Below are 25,391 nucleotides of genomic sequence, written 5' to 3'. Positions count from 1 at the left end.
AAGAATTGGAGTGGCCTCCTTTGGAGGGGTTGCTGGGTGGAAGCTGAGTGATCAGGCAAGTTGCAATGGTGCAGAGAAAGAGTGGCTCACTGGGTACACAGACATTTGATTCGTAAAGCAGTTCGGTAAAATAGACATGACCATCCGTGTTCTAACTGAGAAAATCCAAGCCTGAGTTGAAGTTAAAGAGAACCAAGCTGCGAGTGCAGTCTTTTAATTCAGGTGCCCTTTCTGCTGCCTTCCTGTGGGGACGTGGCTGTGATGTGTCCTAGTGAGACGTGGGGACCGTCCAGAGCCGGGAGTGGTAAGCCTGGATTATAAAGAGCAGAGGTGAATTGGCGGGGGTGAGATTGAGCTTTTGGTGGGTGGTAGAAGGCTGGCACAGAAATAAGATTGGTAATGGGGAGAGGCGGAGACTGCAGGGAAGGAAAGACTGGTTTTTGACCTGAGTGGAGGAGAGCACGTCTGCATGGCATTATTTCCTCGAGCACATGTCACGCGAAAAGCCCGTGTGCCGGTTTCCAAACGAGAAAGAGGTAGAAACTTGAGGGATCCTGGCTCTGGCATTTACTGCTGGTTAAAACAAATCCCTTTTGAATTTACTTAACAAATGATTTCATCGTTTGTTCAGCCTCAACCCTAAGCTCCACTCTTATTTGCTGAAGTCACTTGACTCTGCCTGTCTCCTGGGTGCCCGCAGATATTTACATCCTAGCCCGCGGGTCACTTTCAGGATGCCGGTGGCAAGTGTGACCCGGTGCTTCCTGCCCAGCCTGCCCTTGGGTCCCAGAGGATGGCACCCCCTGCCGGAGCTGCTTGGGTGACACCACCGGCATTTGCACCAGGCATGGTTCCTTGCGTGCAGACCTCAGGGGTCTTGTAGAGACATGGTAGCTGGTGGGTGTTTTGTGGGGAACCATTCCAGAAGAACCTGGTTCAGAGGCTCAGAGGCTGGTGAAATTATTCAGACCATGTATCTGAGACTAGATTTGGTGAATGGCATTGTGATCGGTTTGTACTTTGTCACCACGTCTGAGAATATTTATGCGGGTTGATCACTTCCATGAAGGTATACCAGACAGTGCTGTGTCAGGTGCATCAGAACAAACTGTAATATTTTGTATCTGACCGTCACACCTCAGCCCCTCACTGTCTAGAAAACGCTGCATTTCCTTAAAGTGTTCTGTCCCCTCCCCACTTTAAAAATCTAAAATGGAGGGTTTTCCTGGTGGCGCAGTGGTCGAGAGTCCGCCTGCCGATGCAGGGGATGCGGGTTCGTGCCCCGGTCCGGGAGGATCCCACATGCCGCGGAGCGGCTGGGCCCATGAGCCATGGCCACTGGGCCTGTGCATCTGGAGCCTGTGCTCCGTGACGGGAGAGTCCACAGCAGCGAGAGGCCTGCGTACCACCAAAAAAAAAAAAAAAAAAAATCTAAAATGGAGATCTTTACTGTGAAAGTAAACCTGCGACTGTGTTCCTTCTTCCCATCTCCAGTCCCTGAGGCAAGAACACGTTTTACATTAATGGCCAACAGTAGAACTTGCTGGATAGAACATGCTTCATTCAGGACTTGCTAAATGAACATTTGGGTTCCTACTCAGCAGGCAGGCCAAAGTGGGTCCTGAAAGGGGGCTCCCGGGTTCTCTTCTCAAAATGCAGTGTCTTCAAGTAGCTCATGCTTAATCCCTAAGATGTGGCTTCGACCCTGAGATGCTGGCTGACCGTGGGAGGTTGCCCTTCGTGTAAGTACAGCATTCCTTCCAAAGAGCATACGTGCTTCACACAGCCGATCCCTGCCATGTTGGTGTGAAGTAGCGAAGGGCATAGCGGGAGAGAAGCTGGCCTCTGAGTCCTACTTGAAGGCTGGCTTTAGGACTTCGTGGTTGTGTGGCCTTAGGCTGATCCGGTTCTCTGAAGAGCCCTGATGTTCTTGCAGTACAGGTGGTTGTGAGAGTCAAACGAGATAGAAAGCAGTTTAAGGTCTGGGAAATACTGTACAAATGAATGGCACTGTGGGTCCCTATGACCTTTCAGATTTGCCCTAACCCACTTTTATCAGTTTACAGAGCTTGATTAGCCGTCCGCGTTCTTTCGTACTCTCACTGTCTTTGTGCCTGGATTCTCTGTTCCTGGAATGTGCTTTTCTGTAGGGCACCCCCCAAACACACACCTTCTCCTCCCCTCCTTCGTTTCCCATGGTATCTGTACTTACCCCTTAGGGCACCAGTCACCGTGCACATAACTGCTTGTATCTCTCCCTTTAGACTGTGAATTCTTTGCTGGACACATATTTCGTTAATCCTTACAACCATTTCAGTGCTGGTGCAAAGCAGATGATTAATAAATATTTGTTGAACGAAACGTAAAGAAAAAAAAAGAACAGGTCCAGAACCAAGATTCGAGTATCAAGACTTTATGTCACTAGTTCAAGATTCACGTCCTTTGCAGGATTCTTATCTTTTGCTTTCAGCTATGTTGAAATTCAAGGCCTTCCATAACCTGACATTTTTCTCTCCACCTCATTATAGAGGTTTCCTGTCAGCACCCTCTTACTAGGGTACTTTTGAGAAGTCAGAATATCTGGGCTCCAGCTCTCAGCTGGACCACTCACTAGCTTCCTGATTTAACCAAAAAAATCACCTTTGGCCCAACTTCATCACTTGTCAACAGTGAGTGGTATTGCAGTACTCCGGAACGTTATGATTAGTTAGGAGATGCTTAGCAAGTCATGTTTAAAAATACCAAAGCTCGTGAATTATTTTACTTTAAAAAATACGGATTAGAATTATATCTCTAAAATAAAGGCTCTGTCATTCACCTTCTGATAAGAAAGTATCTGCCTTCTTGAGGGCAAAAGGGCTAAATTATCAAAAGCAGTAAATTCTGCTGGATTCATATTCTGAATTCACCCATGAGGTCACTTCCTGTTCTGAAACTTTCAGAGTCTGAGTTCTCTTCACACTGAGACACAAATAAAGGCTGGCTTCGTTTTTCTCTACAAAGTATACCACAGCAGCAGAGACCTCAGTTGGTTAAATGAGCAGATGCAAATATACAGACCCTTGAGAGTGGATCACAATGGGGATTTCAGTGAAGGAAGGGAGCTGCCCCACTGACCACCAGCTGTGCCCCCAGAGGACACTCCGTCCTCCGTTGGTGACCGATGGCCGCCCTAGTCCTCATCAGAGCCGCTCAGGAGGATCTTTTGGTAGGTGTGATCTGACTTCAGCTTGTGAATCCCAATGATTTCTCTGTCTCCAGGCCTCTTTACCCGTGTCAGGAAGCTGTAACGGGGAGACAATAATTGCAGATGGAGTGAGCCCCAGGTTGCCTTATTCCCTCACCCGAGGATGCGAAGGCGTCCGCTGGCCCTCAGAGCATGTTTTTTATGTCTCTGTCAAATACTGTGGTGACTCATCTGCATCTCCGATTTCTTAGACAGCGCTCTTTGGTGGTGAAAGAACTCACAGTCACTTAAAGGTCAGTGATGTAACTGAGACTCAACTTAGTTCCCCTGCCCCACAGTTTGTTGATTCACTGACCGGGCAGGAGAACTCAGAGAAACCATGGCCTGCTTTCCCTTCTGTTTGGTCTGTGTGGAACTCTCTCTGGGTGAACTCTCTCTCTTTGGGTAGGGAAATCAGGAAGGAGGAAAGAACAGAGGTGGCCCTGACGACACAGAACTAGCAGGACCGGGTGTGCAGTGGTTAAAGAGCTGGGCTCTGCCGTTTACCCCTTGGGTGAACTTGATCCAGTTAGTCTTTGGAAGCCTTGGTTTCCCCGTCTATAAACATCACGTGCATCCTTTATAAAGTGAGCATTAAGTGGGGTAATTTACACACTTTAAGTGCTGACCACAGTGCTGGGACACAGTCAGTGCCTAGGAATTACTAGCTACTCTGGTAACCTCGGGAGAGCGAGCGCTGTCGTGAGCGCTTGCTGCTGTGGTGTCTTACCTGACCGTCACATGTCCCTGGGAAGTAGGGCAAAACCAGGAATAAGGTGTTGGGCTCTGAATGAACCAGGGACACAGCAGGGACTGCGGTTCAGTACTGATGCCTAATGCAGAGTTTTTCCTTTCAAACTACGGACTTAAAATCCATCAGAACTGCGTTCGAAACCTGAGTCTGTGAGGTCGCCGTGACCAGACAGACGGTCCATTAACTTCTCAGACTTCATCACCCTCACGTGCAGGCACAGAGTGCCTTGCACAGAGCTTGGCATATAGTTGGCCCTCATTAAGTGGTAGACATTAGCACTGCTTAGTTATGAAGGGTGGGGTGTGGAGGTAAAAAGGATGCAATGTAATACATTTCGGGGACGGGGCAGGTTAGGACAAACTTGGCAGAAGTCATCTTGTTTTGGACATACCAGTAAACCAGCGAGTAGCTGATGGCCACAATGCAGAGGGCGGCCAAGTAGTGCCAGCAGAAGCACATGGTGATGAACATGATGTTGGCGTCATCTTTCTGGTCCCATTCGGGTGCTCCAAAAAGCGGGAACAGCACGAACCCGATCTGGTGGATTATACAGAGAAGCCAGCCTTGTCACTGGGTGGGCCTGAGAAGCCCCCTAGCCTCCTGTGGCTGCCAGAGTGTCTGTAGTTGCCCAGACAACTCCCATGCCTCTGTTAGCATTGAACAGCCTCTGCACAGGAAATTGCTCTGTTAGCTCTGGTTTTAGTGTAGCCTTACTTAAAATTTCAGGGCCCACATTTCAGATGAACAGTTTTAAGCAAGTAGAGGCTGTAAGTGGTGTCAGTAGCTCTGCTGGGAAGGGCAGGCAGGTAAATAAATCCTCAGCCTGCTCGCTACCTGTGCTCTGTTGATGACGCTTGTTTATGTGTCAGCAGGATATCGATGGCTAAAGTCACGTAGGTCAGGGGTGGGCGTGGGCAGAGAAGTGGCTTCTGACCCCCTTCGAGTGGTGTGTCAGTGCTGCATCTCCTGGATGCGCTCGGCGGGCCTGCTTTGTCCTTGCACCAGGTGAGGAGCATGGTTTTGAATAATTACCTGCCAGAACCAGGTGCCCTGAAGGATAACGAGGCTGGTACGGAAGAGTTCCAGCACGATGTTGTCCCGGAGGATCACTTCCAAGGTGAGGCTGACAGCCCCCGCGAACACGGCACACAGCAGGAGGGAGTGGATGTGCTGGTCCAGCGGTGGCCGGTGGTGGACATGGTGGTACAAGAGGAAGCCTGTGTGGAGCAGGGGATGCTGTCGGGCCCGCCCCCGCCCCAGGGGATCCGTTCCCAGCTTCAGCCTGACTAGGAAGTGTCTGTCTGGCACTTAGGAAGTCAGTTTATGTGACAATCTAGGGCAACAAACCGATGCAGGTTATTGTGTGTGTGTGTGTGTGTGTATGTGTTTGTGTGTAAGCGGGTATAAGCAGCAGAGGATGAATCTTAACATCTCTTTACCGAATTTGTGGTAGGTAGGGTTCAGTCCAGGATGGGAAGGTGAGATGTTGCTGATATGTGACCAGTTGTGTGTTTGTACTTGACATTCAGTTTTACCCTCATTCAACCTCTTTTCAGTTCTTTCTGAGGTTCAGAAATCAACGAGGGGTTGGATTACAACATGCTTTCTCTCATCCAGTTAAGATGAGTTGCGTTGGGAGATGTGTCCTAGCCACTGGGTGGGAGTCCGGACAGCGACAGCGCAAGGTTGGGGTAGAGCACGGAGAACCTCTCCCCTAACCAGAGGGTCACCCCCTTGCGTGATGGCACCCCGCCAGTACTTCGTGCGGAGGTCGGGGCGGGGCGGGCGCTGGGCGGGCAGGGGGAGTTGGTGCTCTGCCAGCCAGAGCTCTGGCTAAAAGCCTCGTGCTTTCCTGTGCTGCTTTATGGAACGTGCCACCCGTACCGTCCAGAGCACAGGATCAGGTCCTGTGTAGGATTCTGAAGCGCAGAGACTAGGTTTCTCTGGGGAAGATGATTACATTTGTAATATTTCTGATCTGCTGTGCTCCCGTCCCTCTAAGTCTCCGTCCACACCACCCAGTCACCTTCATTGGAAACTGCCACAGCCATGACCAGTCTGTCCAGCCCCAAGGGGATGTGGGTGATGAGGTAGGTCAGCATGTCCACGAGTCCCGAGACCCCAAAGAACAGGTACATGGTGCTGTGCTGCCAGTTCATGAGCTTTACCCAGTGGTCCTCGTGGGACAGGTGGAGGTGGGGCCCGTCCGGAACAAACTGCTCTGCCAGCATGCCTGCAGGGAAACGGGAGTGGAGGTTAGGGAGGGAAGAACAGCTCCAAGACAAATAGACGGCGAAGTGACCCCGAGTCATGGCGAAGGTGGCCCACGGCTCTGTGGACCTACTCTGCTGCCTCAGATGCAGCTGTTTCAGGATGAAATATGTATTTGCTGAGGAACCTGTGCAGACATGTTGCCTTTGTTGCCGTTCCTTTGGGGGAGGGGGGAGAAACGGCGATAGGAACGCAGCCACACAGGTCCCCAGGACATTGTCCAGCAGTTGAGATGACAGCAAGGCATTGCCTCTTAAGCGAGAGTGTGGCTGATGCATTCTCTGGGGGTCCCCTCTGCCAAGCGAGCCGTGAGATAAACCTGGAAAGGAACAATTAGGTGGAAAATGATAGAATGCCAGCGAGACACACTGCAGGTGAAGATAGCCGTGGCAGGCCCAGCGGCTCCCGGGTGTGTGCTTTTCCTGCGCCCGGGGCGAGCTCGGAACTGAGGGTCCCTCCCATGGCGCTCGGCCTCTGTCCCAGACGCTGGGAGAACAAGGCCAAGACCACACCTTGGTGATCCTGGCCACCCTGTAGCTCAGGAGACGGGGCTGGCACACAGGTGAAGCAGTACCACAGGGCAGCTCTCACTTCTTGGGAGCAAAAGATTCGCCTTTTGCCTGGTGCCCAGAATGTTCTCGGAGCCTAGAATACGTCCTCCGTGACAACGTTCTGGACCGTTTCCCAAACATTTCTTTCTCAAGCCAGATCCCCACCTCCTCTTTTTTTTTTTATTATTATTATTTATTTACTTATTTGGCTGCACCAGGCCTTCGCTGCGGCACGTGGGGTCTTTGTTGCCACGTGCGGGCTCTTGGTTGCGGCATGTGCGATCTAGTTCCCCGACCAGGGGTCAGATGCAGACCCCGTGCATTGGGAGTGCAGAGCCTTAACCACTGGACCACGAGGGAAGTCCCCAGCCCCTTTCTGAATTCATGTACAAAGGATGAAGGTGCTGGTGGAAGCAACCCAGGAAAAGGACGTCCCAGTGACAGGCGAGCAGAAGGCCTCCGAGAGCAGGGACTGTGTCTGTTCCCCCCACCCCACCCCCCCGGCACCCAGACAGCGAGTTCCTGGCACGTGGCAGAGGCCCCAAGAGACCGTTCTTGGGTGAGGATTATTTTCACATAGCAAGGAGGCTAAATATCATTTTTCTAGCTTTTCTAAGGCCAAGTTGATGCTGTCCTTTACCGTTTAAGCCACACGGGCCCTATCACTTCGCAGCTTCATAGAGACGACAAAGCCTTTCCGATGCCTGGGTGACTGGTGAAGGGGACATTCAGCTAGACTGTGACCTTTGCTCACTCCACGGGGAGCTACTGCCCTTGCTTCCGTTCCTTCGAGAAACTGTAGGCCAAAGGGGACAGGTGGCAGAATGTAGCTGCAGGGTGAGCTCCCTCCTCACTCACGTGATGGGCTGGTCCTGACAAGGAATTCTGTCTGCTCTTGACACCGCGTGTTGTTCCTCGAGGGCCACCAGTGGGCTGGATGGCTGTCAGGTGACCATGGGAGTGGGTGGGTTTGTTGGAATGGGGCGCAGTGAAGGAAGGTTCCCCTCAGGCAGCTGTCTGTTGGCTTTTCTCTGCCTCTCTGACTAGCCTTCCAGCATGACTCCCCATCTCTAAGCACTTGAGATTTGGGGATGGAGGGTACGAGTTGGGTGTTAACCACTCGTGAGATTCTAGTGGAGGGAGAGAGCTGGGGGGAAAAAAGATGACTTTTCTAAAACTAAGCTCCGTTTAGTACCTTCTCATAACTCACGTACATGAGCTTAACTCTAATTTGTTCTTATTTTCTCTTTTTCTGTTTTGTCTTTTTCATAAAGTATGTCTTCTATTTCTACAATTTATGCCTGTGTTCCTACAAATTATACCTGTATCCTCCTAGGGCAAAGAATGCTGCAGTCTATGTGGTAGTTTTTCATAGTGTGAAACTTAGAACTGTGATGTAAGGTGCTATTAAACTGTCAGTGTTACTAAGCTTGGTACACAATAGATGCTATGGTGAAATATTTAGTGCCCCAAATTCTTACGTTATCCCTGCCAGTGGAGACATCCATTTTCCACAGGGTCCAGGAAGTGGGTGACGGGTTCTGGGTATGACAAGGAGATCCCTGGGCCAAATGACCCCCTTCCTTACCGATGACTGAAAATAGAGTTCTGATGGCGGCCTCAGTGACCTCCAGACGCTGATAGTGGTGAGTCAGTCGGCTGCTCTTCCCCTTTTGGTGAAAGTACTTCAGTGGGTACTTCACTGACCACCACAGTCCAACTATCAAGAAGAAGCTCCCTGGGAGAGCGTGGCCCTTGAAATTTGCCATCGGGGTCCCAGGATACCTAAACAATAAAGGGACAGCTGTTAGGTGGCTGAATGGGGAAGACATAAATGGATAATTTGGCAGGAAACACGATCCATGACTGGGGATTCCGAGCTGTAAGCCGTATTGAGAAGGAGCCCCTTATTCTCAGAGAATAAGCCTGTGTTACGTCATTGAAGTCTTGTCCGCTCAGTGAGTTACAAGCCCAGGAGAATACCACTGGCCCTGAGGCTTTAGAAACGTGGGTAAAATAGGAGGGAGGAGAAGGAGGATGGGTAAATACTTCCTGATCTTAGAGTAGAAAAGCCTTTCTAAACATAGAGGTAAAGGAGGGAACTAGAAAAGAGAAAGTCATCTGCATAAGCATTTTACATATAAAACATATTAAAAGGCACAGCATTTGGGAAAACGTTTGCAATAGCTGTGATAAATGGCCTTTACAAGTTAATAAGAAAAAGACCGTACAAGAATGGGCAGAAGACACAAACCACATAATTCACAAAATAACACAAATTGATAGTAAATCTCACTGTAAAGATAATGCAAATGAAAAAATATTTTTCACCTAATTTGAAAAATTGAGGGTTTTCATGCAGCCCTCTAAGTATAAATGAATACGGTCTTCCAAATTTGGTAAAATGACAGGCTATTCAGCCAGAGGCGAACTTGTATCAGCCCTTCCATGACTCATCTCTAGGGTTTTCCCTGTTGAATTCCTGGTTGGTCTGCTGCTCACCCCATCTCCCCTGCTCATTCCCGTGTGTTCATTTCCATGCTTAGCTTGTGAAGCCAAGCGTTTCTGACCCCCCATCGCTGCCCTGAGCTGTGTCTGTTTCCTGGCAGCTGAGCAACTTGTTTTCATGGCCAGTACCAGCATATTTAAAAGTCATTGAGTGAGGGGGGACTCTTGTTATGGTGTGGCCACAAAACCCACAGCCTTCCACTGTTTAGCTGAAGTACTCCATAATATTGCCGCCTCAGCATCCTTTTGTGCGGCCAGTGGCCTGGAGGGGCCTTGAACTGACACCGGCCCCTCCTCTGAGCATGCCCTTGAAACAGCTGCAGAGTCACAGTCTCTTCCACGTCCCAGGGCCTTCCCTCTGGTGTACCCCTTGGATGAGCCCCCTGCAAAACTTACGAGAACCCTGGTCTTTTTGGTTTGAATGGTGCAATCTGGTTTCCCTGGGAACCCTGAAGCACTCCATCTGTGGACCTTAATAAGGGCGTATGTCCCAGTCTGGCCTCCCTCTGCCTGCACCCTGCCTTGACCTCCCACCCTGTACTCCTCCAGGGCTGTGAGTAGTCAGCTTCTCTATTTCGGTTCTCTTGTGGGCTTTTGTCGGACTGAGGCTCACGATGCGACATCCAACATTCCAGGACCCTTATTTAACAAGTAATTTAACAATCACCACAGCTCAGTTTGTTGTCTACCTTTGGTCAACTTCCAGTTCCCTGCAATTGTTGGTTTTGATAATTTTGTCTAGTGCTGTGCTTATATTTTTGCGGGGGGCAGGGTGGGTGTTTTGCAGAAAGGAACTGCCTGTCTCTTTATGCTGCCATAACTGGAAGGCCTTCTCATTCTTTTTTAATCCTGTACTGAAAAACATTAAAAAAAAAAAAACCTCCACTTTTCATTTAATGTTTAACACAGGTCCCTTTCCAGGTCAAGCCTGTTACACTCCTTTGTTTTCCTAGTCAGAAGTGCAGAAAAACCAGCGTTACAAATCCTCCCTGCCCTTCCCTATTTTTCTGAGAGGCAGAACCCCAAATGGAGGCACAGTCCTTGTCTGCTTGTGTGGCGTCCGTACCAATTTGTCAAGCCTCACCCTTGCCTTTTACCTGGTTTAAAATTCATGCCAGTGGATCGTAGGGCCTGCAGCGTGTCTGAAGAAACTCCTTTTAACTTTCTGGAAGGCTGAGGACGTTGATTTGATGGGGAAGAGGAGCAGGGGAGGTAGATTTCTTCCATTAACAAATTAATAGGTTATTAGATTAGCTACATTATAGAACGTCTAGAGAGATAGGACGGGTCCAGTTTTAAAAAGGGAACAAGAGAGTAACTTCAAACAGAACAATAAAAATTTAGACTTCCAATAATTTGGATAATACCATTCAGATAAAGTCCCTGAGAAGTCTAGCTTAAAAAGTAATTAAAAATATTAAATAAGGAAGCAAACATTTAAGGGCTGAGTGCCCTTGAATACACAGAATGGTGTGGCCATTGCACAGTAAAATACGTCGATCTACAGAAAAGCCACAGATAGGAAAACATTAGAAAGTGCTTCCACAAAGGCAAATTCCCTTATTTTTAATATGTTTACTCTCTTTTAATATTACATGAGATGGAATGGGAGTATGAAGGGAGGATTAAATGTTTTGAGGGGTAGCAGCTTTGAGTTAAAGCTGGAAACCGAGAGGGCTAGAGGTTTAGGCAACTTTTCATTTCACGTCTGGGGAGATCACTGGAGAAGGAACATTGTCTGAGTAAGGTTTCACCAGCTTTCCTTGTACTCCTAGTTTTTAACCATTTTCCCCAGTCTGCATTCCCTTTTTTTCATTTAAAGTAATTGAAATGGAAGACAAGGTAGAAGGTGTCAGAGAAAAAGGAGGTGAGAATGGGGAAGAGTGGGGAGCACGGAAAGAGGAGGGAGGGAGAATTGTAGGAGTTGGGGGTGATGTTGCAGAGGAGAGGAGAAACCGTGGTCGGTGCCATTTGCCTGTAGTTAAAAGTAAAACGGTGTGGCGCCTTTTCTTTTTTAATAAATCCAACATTTCCCCCTATTTTAGATGGGGAAAGTAGGAATTGTGAAGGAAAGGGTGTATGTAGATGAGTGACAGGATCAGAAAAAGGAGCAAGAAAAGAGAATTTTGTTCCTCATGTGCTTCGTCTTTGCAACCTCCAAAATTAGCAGGATCGAGGGCTTGGCATTCATGGCAGGGGAAGAGTTAAAACCAATTTCCTCAAATTCGTGAGGACAGGATACAGATACATAGACTACCAACTACACAGCCTGGATCTCTGCTTAGTTCCAGTCACACCTGTGACTTACGTTATCTTCACTCACCGTGGAATGTTACGTTAACCACTAACAAGAATGAATTAGCACTATACCTGCTGTTCTGGGAGGTTTTGCACGAGTTACTGTTGGGGGAGACATGAAAGGTGGAAAAGACTGCTTATAATGCGATCCTGTTTTGTGCAGCAGTGAACGTTCCGCATATCTGTATACACGTGTGTATAGGTGTATGATTTGCATGAACGGGGAAAGCAGTGTGGAAGATAATTCGAGGGTATTTCGTGTTCATTGAACATTTCTGGCTCTGTCTTCTAGGCATGTGGTATGGTTGCACTTTCTGGCCCCCTTGCGGTTGGGTGGGGTCTTGTGAGTTGTGAGCGTAGGTGACGTGTTACTTCTGGGCTGACATGTGTAATTGCCAGTTCAAGACCCCCAGAACAGTCACCTCTCCCTCATCACTATCAGTATTCATGATGGTAGCTCCTCCGTCAGCCTAGATCCCAGAGTGAGGAGACACGGAGCAGAGCCCCAAATCAGCCGCGATGAACACATGGCATGAGAAGTAAACGGGAAAGCATCACTGAGCTCTGTGGACCGTTATTATCCAGCAGAACCTAGCCTGTTCTGAATCATACAGCTGTATACTAGGCTAACGTTGACAGGTAGGACACTCAGGCTTTTGTAGTTTTTTTTTTTTAATATTGAAAATCTTTATTAAATCCAGGGAGGAAGTAGTTGTGGTGCCATAAGAATGGCAGAAATTGTACCAAAAAGGTGCCAAAGACAATTGTGGTAAATTCTCTCTGAGCTGCCCTGACTTGTCACCTCCTTTCCTACCTGATATCACATAGATGCATTTTCTCTCTTGAAATGGTTCTTCCAGCCCCACCTTACTGTCCTGCCTAAAAAGACAACCTAATTCGAATTCAGGCACCCAGGGGTCTGTTACATTGCAGGGCAAACCTGGAGGTCCATTTCTCGAGTCCAGTAGTTCTCTGTGGGGGACCGTTTGTCTGAAGATTGATTGATTGATTGATTGATTGATTGATTGATTGATTGATGGCTGCGTTGGGTCTTCGCTGCTGTGAGCGGGCTTTCTCTAGTTGCAGCGAGCGGGGGCCACTCTCCGTGGCAGTGCGCAGGCTTCTCCTTGCGGTGGCTTCTGTTGTTGCATAGCACGGACTCTAGGCACGCGGGCTCAGTAGTTGTGGCACACGGGCTTAGCTGCTCTGCGGCATGTGGGATCTTCCCGGGCCAGGGCTCGAACCCGTGTCGCCTGCGTTGGCAGGCAGACTCTTAACCACTGCGCCACCTGGGGAGCCCTGCTGACGTTTTTGACGGTTACCGAGCGGCTGGTGGTGGTGTTACTGGCATCTGGTGGGCGGAGACCAGCCACTAGACGTGGCATCTTACAGCGCACAGGACAGACCCCCACAGCAACAGATGTGCAGTCCTGAGCTCCTAGTGATGGGGTTGTGAGGCCCTGCTGTATTCGAGGTCAGCTTCTTATTCTCCTTTTTTCTGGAAGGAAATAGAAATTAGGCTGCCTGCCTTTCTTTGTTATTTATGCCAGGGTGTTCTTCTCCCTTCAGAACTTTACGGAGTATAAGCCCACTTCCCTAACAGTTTTTTTCTTGGCTGTCCATATCCTTTTGTTTTTTGTTTTTGTTTTTTTAAATAACAGCTTTATTGAGATATAATTCACATATCATACAATTTACCTAAAGTGTAAAATTCAGTGACTTTTGAGTATATTCACTGAGTTGTGCAACCATCACCACAGTCAATTTTATAATATTTTCATCACCCCCAAAAGAAACCTTTCACCCGTCACTCCGTTTCCCCCAATCCTCCCTCCTGTCCCCCACAGCCCGAGGCAGCCACTAATCTACTTTATAGAGTTGCCTATTCTGGACATTTCATATAAATTGAATCATACAGTGTGTGGTCTTTTGTGCTGGCCTCTTTCACTTAGCATGTTTTCAAGGTTCATCCCTGTTTTCCAAAGTGGCTGCATCACTTTACAATCCCACCGACAATGTATGAAGGTTCCAGTTTTTCTGCATCCTTAACAATTAATTATGTCCATCTTTTTTAGTTCAGCCATCCTAGTGGGTGTGAAGCGGTAGCTCATTGTTTTGTTCCATTTTGCTTCCCTAATGATTAGTGATGTGGAGCATCTTTTCATGCACTTATTGGGCATTTGTATATCTTCTTTGGAGAAATGCCTATTCACATCCATTGCTCATCTTAAGTTGGGTTATTTGTCTTTTTATTGTTGGGTTGTAATAGTTCTTTATATATTATAGATACAAGTCCTGTATCAGATACATGATTTGGAAATATTTTCTCCCTTTCTGTGAGTTGTCTTTCTTGATTGTGTCCTTTGAAGCACAGAAGCTTTGAATTTTGATGAAATCCAGTTTATCTTTTTTTTTTCTTGTTTGTACTTTCTGTGTCATATCTAGGAAACCACTGCTTAACTCAACCATCGTGAAGATTCACTCCTATGTTTTCTTCTAATATTTTTATAATTTTTGCTCTTATGTTTATGTCTTTGATCCATTTTAATTAACTTTTTAGGTACGGATCCAACTTTATTCTTTTGCATATCTAGTCATCCCAGCCATTTGTTGAAAAGTTTCTTCTTTCCCCCATTGAATTGTCTTGGTGGCCTTGTCTCCCCTTTTACTCTTGAAAATGGATTTCATCAATCTTCAGGGGAGGGCTTTGCCTATAATAATGTCAAACTGTGGTGAAGAAAGAGTAATTTAGCTATTGTGACACATATATTAACTATTTTAATAGAGTGTTGGGACAGTAAAGGGAGGACTCCAGTTCAGCCTGAGGGCAAGAGGAGGAAGATTACAGAGGGAAGTGTCACTGAAGCTTCCTTGAAAAACAGGTAGACACAGGTAGTATGCGTGGAGTTCTAGGCAGAGCAGACAGCACATGCAAAGGCTGAGAGGCAGCTGCAGCTAATCATCTCTGTGGCTGGGTGGAGCTGCTCACTGTTTCTGCCCTGCCATCCCCACCGTCTTTACCGAAAAGACCAGGTGGCTTTCTCTTCCTTGGGGGGAATGCATTAAGCCTCGAAATTCGATTGGGAATGGAAAAAGACAGTCTACTTAAAAAAGTCAAAGACCTTGACTGAGTCCTATAAACTCGCTGAATCTCAGTACCCCTCCTTCTAAAAAGGGACATTAATGTCTACCTCACAGGGATCTTGTGAGGGTTAACTGAAAATGTCCAACAGCTGACTAGAACAAGTGTGTAATAAATGTCAGTTTCCTCTCTTCTCTGGTGCTCTTACACCTATTCCCGCAGTCCATGGGGGAGAAACCTGGGCTTCTCTCTTAGGAGAAGTAAATGATTGAACCAAAGCTGCTGTCCTTTGCTTTGAGTGGCTGACCCTAAGGTGGGGAAATCACTGTTGAACCTTTACCTCACCTTGGAGAGGGTGGTGGTTGAGTGTATTTTTTTTTTTTTAAATGGGAACAGGAAGTGTGTTTGGTCAGTAGGGAACAGGTTATGGGAAGAATATGGCATATTCTTTTACTGCAGAACATGGTTTTTAGACTTTCTGAATCTGTCCTTGCCAACGGAAACACTCAGATGGTTTCTGGTCTGCGTTTACTTTGGAATACAACCAACCATGCCTGACTCAGCTTTCTGTTCCTCTGCAAATAACAAGGTTGATACCCCTCGTTGTTCTATGAGCTGCCTGTTAATAGAATGTGGAAGAAGCACAAGGTGCAGTGTTGAAAGTTCCAACAGGCTGATGTGACCATGGCTTAGTCCTGAACTTAAGGCACGGTGTATCCCTGCTCTACACTAGCCTGAGAGGCCTTAAGCAACTCTGAAGTCCATCACTCGTCTTCAGATTTTGACAGCTACTGTGTCATTGTTATTTTCTCTGTGGGGCGGGTCCTTGAACAGCATGGTCAGAAGGAGTAAGACCGGAATGAGTCTGAACCTTGTTCTGGCATGAATTCATGATGATATGGAAAAGATCACCATGAACAAGAGTTCAGTGACCTCCTAGCTCGGTTGGGTTCCTAAACAAAAGATGTTCTCATTTCTGCTTTTCCACCCGCCCCGCCACGTGCACCTATGAAATACAAGAGTCAATGCTGCGTGCTGAGTAAATAATCAAACGAATAAGAAGGGATCCCTCCCATCAGGGAGTTTATAATCCAGCAGGGAGCTATATACTTGTGAAAAATTGAACGTCATGAGGTATACTGACAGCAGTGCTTGGGGACATGAGTAGAAAGTGAATAACTTTCACCGGAGAATCTGAGAAGGCTTCAGGGAGGGGGCTGGCATTGGATCTGGGCGTTTCTCGATTGCCTCTTTCAAACTCTTGAGAATTAGGCGATCTTACTGGAATCTTGAATTAAGGACTGAAGAACAAATCCAGGCTAAGTTCCATTATTTCTCAAGCTCTAATAAAGAACTTTGGCCTCTGAGTCAGAAGACCTGGGTTCTAGTCCAGGTTTTGCTGTGAACTTACTCTGTGATCTTGAGCACGATACGTAAGCTCTCAGGATCAGAATTTCCTTGTTTGTTAAATGGGTATAGTTTGGAAGAGGTAACCTCCATGGCCCTTTCTAGTTCTAAAATCCCTCTTCTGAAATGAAAAATGAAAAGGAATTAGAGCAGGTTGAGTCATGGCAAGGGAAAATGGAACTCAGGTTATGGATGTCAACAACAGAGATGCAGTTACCAGTTGCCGCTTCAGCATACGTTAGAGTGAAAGGGGCATCTCTGGACTTGAATGGTTGGCTTATTTTCCAAGCAACAAGCAAAAAAGTTTAGTATATTTCCCTTCGTTCCCTATTTTCTGCTTCAGTAGCAGCCCTTCTTGCCATGTGCAAGTCTTCCTCCCGTCTCCCATAGAGTAGTCTTTGAAAACGCATAGCTTCCCTTAAACCTGAGTTCAGCCAACTCCAGGTCAACCTTTTCTCTCATTCTGTTAACACTGAGAATGGAATATTTCCTGCCAGGTCAGTAAACAAAGGATGTCACCGTGGTCAGCGATTGCAGCCACCACCAGACAGTGAGCTGTCTGGTGGTGAGGGGACTCAGGATGAGAAAACACAGGATACTGGCCCCAGATAGCTGAGGTGCACATCAAAGGAATGATTTCAGTGAGCTCAGACTCTTGCATCTTCCCATACATAGAAAAGCACTAAATTCCTTAACTTGGGATATCTGGCTTTCTTTAATTTACAATAATTGTTTGACGTTCAGACTACCTGCCATTTGTTGCAAAACTCCTATATATCCTAGCTCCCCCCTCACCTCCTTGGAGCACTTCTCTCAGGGTTACTTGAGATGCTGCCTCGTGGGCTTGAAGTGCTAAAAATTCCCACCAAATAAAACATAACTCGCAACTTCTAGGTTGTGAATATTTTTTAAGTTGACAACATCATTGAGACTAAGGCATCATCACCTCAGTTTCCTCTCCTTCACCTACAAATTCATACATACCCACACCCATTCTTCTCCTCAGACTCACCCCTCCTCTCATGGACCATCCTCCATCTGTGCTTCTGATTTCATCCTCACCTGTGCTCTCTGGGCCTCGTTCTGTCGATGTGAACTTCTCTCACCCTTTATAGCCTTTTCCCCTTCGACTATGACCAGGCCCAAGACTTTTTCACACAAAATAATAACAGAAAAAGGAAAAAGAACAACCGTGTGTCCTTCTTCCTATTTACTATTTCAATCATAAGAATAATATATCTAATGTATATAAAAGGTACAAAGGATAATTTAACAACTGTGTTCCACGAGCCAGCTTAAGAAATAAAACATTCCTAACATCCTTGGGGCTTCTGTTCGTTGACCCCTCCACCCCTCCTTTTTTTTTTTTTTTTTTTTTGGCCGTGCCATGCGGCATGTGGGATCTTAGTTCCCTGACCAGGGATTGAACCCGTGCCCCCTGCAGTGGAAGCGTGGAGTCTTAAACACTGGACTGCCAGAGAAATCCCCCATTGACCCCTCCTTGACCATCTCCCCCTACTTCCCCCTGAGAAGCAGCCATCATCATGAATTGTGTGTTTAGCATTCACTTCTTTCTGCTTTACTATATACTGCATACATTTACTATGTACATTATCTCCAAGCAACATATAATTTTTCAAAATTTTACACTTTATATATATTGTCAAAATATGTGGATCTTTGGGGAGAGGGATAAATTGGGAGATTGGGATTGACATATACACACTACTGCATATAACATAGATAACTAATAAGGACCTGCTGTATAGCACAGGGAACTCTACCCAATGCTCTGTGATGACCTATATGGGATGGAAATCCAAAAAAAGAGGGGATATATGTATACGTATAGCTGATTCACTTTGCCGTACACCTGAAACTAACACAACATTGTGAATCAACTGTACTCCAATAACAATTAAAAAACAGAAAACATGTAGATCTTTTCCTCATCATCTCACCCAGTTAGTAGCCAATAAATAACTTTGATAATTATTTATAGATAATTAAAAACAATCTTTAATATTAAAAATTACTTGAGAAGTCATTAATTATTGAACTTAATTACCACTTGAATGACATTTTCTTTGGATAGAAAGGAATTTGGGTGGTTTTGTGTAATGCAATCAGATATTGTCAACATCAGTTAAGTTTCTTGGAAAAAACCTGGAAAGACAATTGCTGACTCCATTTGGTCCACCCTCTTCACCACCACACTGAAATTGTATTCAAATGCCCTCTGTATTGTTTCATCCAATGGAAATCTCTAAAATAGTATCTAATAGACCTCTCTTCTGTTCCCGAGGCTACTCTGTAGTTGACACTGTCAACTAGTCACTTATCTTTGATATTATCTGTGCCCTTTGGCTTTTGTAATGCATCTCTCCTGGCTCTCTCTGTTCATCTGCCATAACCTTCTTCCTCTCCTTTAACACAAGCAGCCTCGGGTCCATTTTATGTGTCTTCTTGTCTCAAGAACTCACACCTACCCACGGTTCACCTTCCACATGCACGCTGATGACTCTGGGACTCTGGCCCTGACCGCTGAAATTTCAGACTCACATATCTAACCACCTGCTGAACGGACAGACATGAATGGAAACACAAAGCTGCTTCTTGGACACCTCAGAGTCAACATGTCCCAAACTGAATTCCCCATCTTCCTTCCCCACCAGATCAGCTTCTCTTCCGTATCCCAAACTCAGGTAATGGCTTAGCATCCAGTCACTCTCAAAGCCAGAATCCTGGGAGGAGGTCGTCATCCTAGATTCCCCTTTGTCCTTTGCTCTGCCCTGCAGTGTCCCAGTTCCCTGAGAGACTAGACATTCTGCTTATTTTGCATCCCCAAATTTTCTGGTGTTCTCCCTTTTCCTTTGATTCCTACAGCAGTGATCTCATTTAGGCTCTCGTGGTCTTTTGCCTGGACTACTGCACCCCCTCTAGTCCTGCCGTCCATAAATCCTTCCACTCTGCAGCCACCGTCACCTACTTACAGTGTGAATCTGACTACAACACGATGGAATTTAGAATATTTCTTTGACTAACCACCTCATGGATTTGCATTGCGTGTCCCCAGGTCTTGGCTGTTGGTGTGTGTATCCAGCTTCATCACCCATTTCTCCCCATCACGACCTTTAAAGTATGCACTTGACCTGTGCTATTCCCTCCCCCTAGTATGTCATTCTCATTTCTTCTTCACCTGGCTTACTTTTACTCAGTTTTCAATAGGTGGGCTTATCTCCTCTGGAAAGCCTTCTGGAACCTCCAGGTCGGGCTATGTGCTCCACCTCTATGCTACCATACTACCTCAGACATCTTGATTTTTATCACTTACTGTTTCATATTAAAATTACACATTTACATGTCTTACTAGACTATAGCTCAAGAGCAGAGACCTTATCTGCTTCATCTTCAACTGCCCATGGCTTAGCACAAGCCTTAACATACAATTATAGTTCCTGGTCTGAACTGAACTGATGCAACTTAGCTTTGATCCTGAATCGTAGGGAACTATCTCCTAATCCAGGCATTAAGAAGGTTGCTGGTACCATTGCTTTTCCATATAATTTTTCAGCCTAGATAAGTCCTTACAAGAACATCTTACAAGTGCTGTGCCTCTTTGGCTGGTGTGGGGAAGCCCCTCCTCCCAAAGATCAGGTCCAATATGGCATACCGTTCTAGAGTGTCAGGTTTCACCAAAAGATTTTTGGAAAGAGATGTGTTTTGAGGTAGCCTATTTTTTTTTTTTTTTTTTTTTTTTGGCATTTAGAGAGGCTTCACCTTATGCCAGGCTGTTCCTTGCTAAGCCTCTGTGTCGAGGGAGCACATGTTCTATGGTGACTGGTAGTGTTTGATAAACACTAATCTACGGGTCACTGTATTACGCTGTAGCCTAGTTCTTGTTCTAGAGCCTTCCATATAAAAATAAACAACCCCAGTGAGACCAAAGCATAGAAACGATCTCAAAAACAGGCAGAAGAGAGAGATTTTTCCTCCTGGGCTGAGTGAGGTTTGAAAAGGTTTCCCTCAGGCAGGGTAGGTCTTCAGAAATTAGTACACCACCGTACTTTGTACAAAATATGCCAGGTGGTAGATAAAGGAAGGGGAGGGAAGGTAGGAAAACAATGTTAGAACCAAACAAAGAGAAGGTTTGGGTCAAAGTGGGGACCAAATCAGGGAGAGTGGAAGGAAGTGAGGGACAGGACAGCAAGGCACAGAGCACGAGGAGGGAAAAGAGTCAAACAGAACTGTGGCTACAGATGGGATGGAGGTGGGGTGTCTGCCGAAAACCCAAGAAACTATTACATCTTTAGTAAGATGATAACGGGGCGTTTTCACCCCTGGAAATTCTACCTGGAGTCCTGAGTTTGAGATCTTCCCAGTCTGGGTTCTGACAGCTGTTTCACACATCAGATTTGAGAATGAGGTAGAATCCTCCCAGAGGGAGTGACAAAAAGATGCAAAAGGAACAGAGGAAACAGCAAGGGGACAAGTAGGAAGGGCTAATTTAAAATGGATAATGGGGAAAAAACCCAATAAATTGACAAAGGAAAAAATAAATTTAAAAAATGGATAATGGAGTCAATTCAAGCCATGTGTATTCAGTGTCTGTTATGTATCAGGCATTGTTCTGGGGGGTGGAGGATCAGAGGTAAGACTGCGCCCCAGCCTTCAAGGAGTTTGCAGTCTTCTTTGAAGGTGTCTGAGAAGGAAAAGCCAACAGTAGAAAATCCAGTATCTAATGCTTTCATCTTCCAGTTAAGAGGTCTTTGAAAGCTAAACCAAGAATCATTCCTGTACCATTTCTGTTACCTGGTGCTATAAAGCTTTCTCAGCAAAAAAAAAAAAGTGTGACAAATCTGCCCCAAGTTTTGATTGTCACACGTCAGGCTGCACAAGGGGAAAAGGATATGGATTTGGAGAATGACCTTCAAGAGCAGAAACTCTGTCCCCAGATCTATCACCAAGACATCCTCCAGAAGTATTAGGAAAATATCTTCCCCATATAACCTCCTAAACAAAAATACTAGGCTAATATACTTTTCCATCATAATTAAATCTTCTCCCAAATGACCTACTAAGACAAACACTATCCTGATATGGAACTTCTCCAAAAGCCCTAATTTATCCTGCATTAATAAGTATTTCCTTGTTGGTGGGTAATGAATGTTTTGCAAATGGTTATTACAAAACAATTATACATGTGCTCACAGGACTTTCATTGCCCTAGGATCTCAGACGTTTATTTTGTAATAGAAAAAAGCTTTGTCTCTGGAAGCTTTCTGATGGTCTCTGTGCTGTTGATAGAAGGTGATGCATAGAGGGGCACAAAAGCACCAGGTACTTCAAAGCGGGGGGGCGGGGGGAGTCAAGAACAAATTCTGGTTTTGAATCCTAGACTACCACGGAGCCACCTCAAAACAGGAACCTCTACTATTAAACAAATTACATAATAAATCAGTCTAAGTTATCAATGGCCTTCTCTCAAACAAGAATAAACGGGTTTCTAATGAGAAACTGATTGTACTAGAAAGCTGCTAGAGACATAATGATAAGCCATCCAAAAAAGCCTGCTCTGCCTAATCACTCTGCAACGAGGCTCTCCCATCTATAAGACACACTCACAGACTGCATGTTAGTACAACATTCTTAAACATGGACATTTGAATACTGCTTCCAACATGAAAGAACCAAAACAACAGAAAAGGGGACTTTGAAAATAAACACAGACATTGTAGGCAGCTGAAGAAAACTTTTAAAATGCAGAAATGATAGTTAATTTAATATTTTCAGAGAAATATGAGGAGATACTGCATCCATGAAATAAGAACAGGATGCTATTAAAAAAAAATTGGAAGTTCCCCTCCACCCCAAATTAAAGCCCTTGGGAATTAAACATATGGTGGTAGAAATGCAAAAATTTAATAGAAGGGTTGGAAGATTCATTAGAACTAAATGACAAGATTCAAGACAGATTCAAGAGATCCAACATCTAAGTAATTAATATAGTTTCAGAAACAACAGAGGGAATTATATAACAGAAGAACTGAAGAACATGATTTTTAGATTGAAAAGGTCTTCAAAGTACCTAGAACAGTGACCAACCAAACAAGAAAAGCCCAACATCAGCTTACAACATTGTGAAATATCAGGACGTGAGGAAAAAAGAAAAGAAAACACTACAAACTTCCAGAGATTAAAACAAAATATAAGAGGTCAAAAATCAGAATGGCATTAGCTTCTCAAGAGCACTATGAGAAGGTGGAAGGAAATGGAGCAATGCCTTCAAAATTCTGAGGGGAAATTATTTTCAGTTCATCAAACCATCAGTCAAGTGTGAAGGAAGAAAGATGACATCTTAAGCGTGCAATTTCTCAAAAACCAACCAGGTCTTGTGGGGCCTGAATCTTACCCACTTTAAGAAAAAGTCCCCATTAGGAAACTTGCACAAGCCTCTTAGATAGCCTCATCCACCAGAGGGCAGACAGCAGAAGCAAGAAGAATTACAGTCCTGCAGCCTGTGGAACAAAAACCACATTCACAGAAAGACAAGAGGAAAAGGCAAATGGCTATGTACCAGAAGAAGGAACAAGATAAAACCCCAGAAAAACAACTAAATGAAGTGGAGATAGGCAACCTTCCAGAAAAAGAATTCAGAATAATGAAAGTGAAGTTGATCCAGGACCTCGGAAAAAGAAAGGAGGCAAGATTGAGAAGATACAAGAAATGTTTAACAAAGACCCAGAAGAATTAAAGAACAAACAAACAGCTGAACAATACAATAACTGAAATGAAAACTACACTAGAAGGAATCAATAGCAGAATAACTGAGGCAGAAGAACGGATAAGTGACCTGGAAGACAGAATGGTGGAATTCACGGCTGCGGAACAGAATAAAGAAAAAAGAATGAAAAGAAATGAAGACAGCCTAAGAGACCTCTGGGACAACATTAAATGCAACCACATTTGCATTATAGGGGTCCCAGAAGGAGAAGAGAGAGAGAAAGGACCTGAGAAAATATTTGAAGAGATTATAGTCAAAAACTCCCCTAATGTGGGAAAGGAAATAGCCACCCAAGTCCAGGAAGCGCAGAGACTCCCATACACAATAAACCCAAGGAGAAACATGCTGAGACACATAATAATCAAATTGGCAAAAATTAAAGACAAAAATTATTGAAACAGCAAGGGAAAAACGACAAATAACATACAAGGGAACTCCCATAAGGTAAACAAGCTGATTTCTGAGCAGAAACTACAAGCCAGAAGGGAGTGGCATGATATACTTAAAGTGATGAAAGGGAAGAACCTACAACAAGATTACTCTACCCGGCAAGGATCTCATTCAGATTTGATGCAGAAATCAAAAGCTTTACAGACAAGTAAAAGCTAAGAGAATTCAGCACCACCAAACCAGCTCTACAACAAATGCTAAAGGAACTTCTCTAAGTAGGAAACACAAGAGAAGAAAAGGACCTACAAAAACAAACCCAAAACAATTAAGAAAATGGTAATAGGAGCATACATATTTATAATTACCTTAAACGTGAATGGATTAAATGCTCCAACCAAAAGACACAGGCTTGCTGAATGGATACAAAAACAAGACCCACATATATGCTGTCTACAAGAGACCCACTTCAGACCTAGGGACACATACAGACTGAAAGTGAGGGGATGGAAAAAGATATTCCATGCAAATGGAAATCAAAAGAAAGTTGGAGTAGCAACACTCATATCGGATAAAATAGACTTTAAAATAAAGAATGTTGCAAGAGACAAGGAAAGACACTACATAATGATTAAGGGATCAATCCAAGAAGAAGATACAACAATTATAAATATATATGCACCCAACATAGGAGCACCTGAATACATAAGGCAACCGCTAACAGCTCTAAAAGAGGAAATCGACAGTAACACAATGATAGTGGGGGACTTTTAACACCTCACTTACACCAATGGACAGATCATCCAAAATGAAAGTAAATAAGGAAACAGAAGCATTAAATGACACAATAGACCAGATTTAATTGATATTTATAGGACATTCCATCTAAAAGCAGCGGATTACACTTTCTTCTCAAGTGTGCATGGAACATTCTCCAGGGTAGATCACATCTTGAGTCACAAATCAAGCCTCAGTAAATTTAAGAAAATTGAAATCACATCGAGCATGTTTTCTGACCACAACACTATGAGATTAGAAATGAATTACGGGAAAAAACCAAAAAACACAAACACATGGAAGCTAAACAATACATTACTAAATAACCAAAAGATCACTGAAGAAATCAAAGAGGAAATCAAAAAATACCTAGAGAAAAATGACAATGAAAACATGATGATCCAGAACCTATGGGATGCAGCAAAAGCAGTTTTAAGAGGGAAGTTTATAGCTATACAAGCCTACCTCAAGAAACAAGAAAAATCTCAAATAATCTAACCTTACACCTAAAGGAACTAGAGAAAGAAGAACAAACAAAACCCAAAGTTACCAGAAGGAAAGAAATCCTAAAGATCAGAGCAGAAATAAACGAAATAGAAACAGAGGAAGCAATAGCAAAGATCAATAAAACTAAAATCTGGTTCTTTGAGAAGATAAACAAAATTGGTAAACCATTAGCCAGATTCATTCAGAAAAAGAGGGAGAGGACTCAAATCAATAAAATTAGAAATGAAAGAGGAGAAGTTACAACAGAAATACAAAGCATCCTAAGAGACTACTACAAGCAACTCTATGCCAATAAAATGGACAACCTGGAAGAAATGGACAAATTCTTAGAAAGGTATAACCTCCCAACACGGAACCAGGAAGAAATAGAAAATATGAACAGACCAATCACAAGTAATGAAATTGAAACTGTGATTAAAAATGTTCCAACAAACAAAAGTCCAGGACCAGATGGCTTCACAGGTGAATTCTAACAAACATTTAGAGAAGAGCTAACACCCATCCTTCTCAAACTCTTACAAAATTGCGGAGGAAAGAACACTTCCAAACTCATTCTGTGAGGCCACCATCACCCTGACACCAAAACCAAAGATACTACAAAAAAAGAAAATTACAGACCAATATCACTGATGAATATAGACGCAAAAATCCTCAACAAAATACTAGTAATCAGAATCCAACAACACATTAAAAGGATCATACACCATGATCAAGTGGGATTTATCCTAGGGATGCAAGGATTCTTCAATATACACAAATCAATCAATGTGATACACCATGTTAACAAATTGAAGAATAAAAACCATATGATCATCTCAATAGAAGCAGAAAAAGCTTTT

At 44.7% G+C, this 25,391-nt stretch overlaps 1 protein-coding gene across 1 annotated transcript in view; it reads right to left on the bottom strand.

Moving 5' to 3' along the window:
• Positions 1 to 3,172: 3,172 nt before the first annotated feature.
• Positions 3,173 to 25,391, bottom strand: part of TMEM45B (transmembrane protein 45B) — a 29,845-nt gene continuing 7,626 nt past the window's right edge. The window contains exons 2-6 of the mRNA XM_030841129.3: positions 8,391 to 8,587; positions 6,007 to 6,213; positions 5,013 to 5,197; positions 4,372 to 4,517; positions 3,173 to 3,284 (exon numbers count right to left, since the gene is read on the bottom strand). Coding sequence (XP_030696989.2) covers positions 3,173 to 3,284; positions 4,372 to 4,517; positions 5,013 to 5,197; positions 6,007 to 6,213; positions 8,391 to 8,571 — 831 coding nt within the window. The 5' untranslated portion in view covers positions 8,572 to 8,587. The remainder of the gene's footprint in view (positions 3,285 to 4,371; positions 4,518 to 5,012; positions 5,198 to 6,006; positions 6,214 to 8,390; positions 8,588 to 25,391) is intronic.

This window comes from Globicephala melas, chromosome 8, assembly GCF_963455315.2.
Source record: "Globicephala melas chromosome 8, mGloMel1.2, whole genome shotgun sequence".
NCBI classification, from domain to species: Eukaryota; Metazoa; Chordata; class Mammalia; order Artiodactyla; family Delphinidae; genus Globicephala; species Globicephala melas.
Note: the sequence above shows the minus strand (reverse complement) of the source record. Positions and strands in the feature narration are given on the sequence as shown.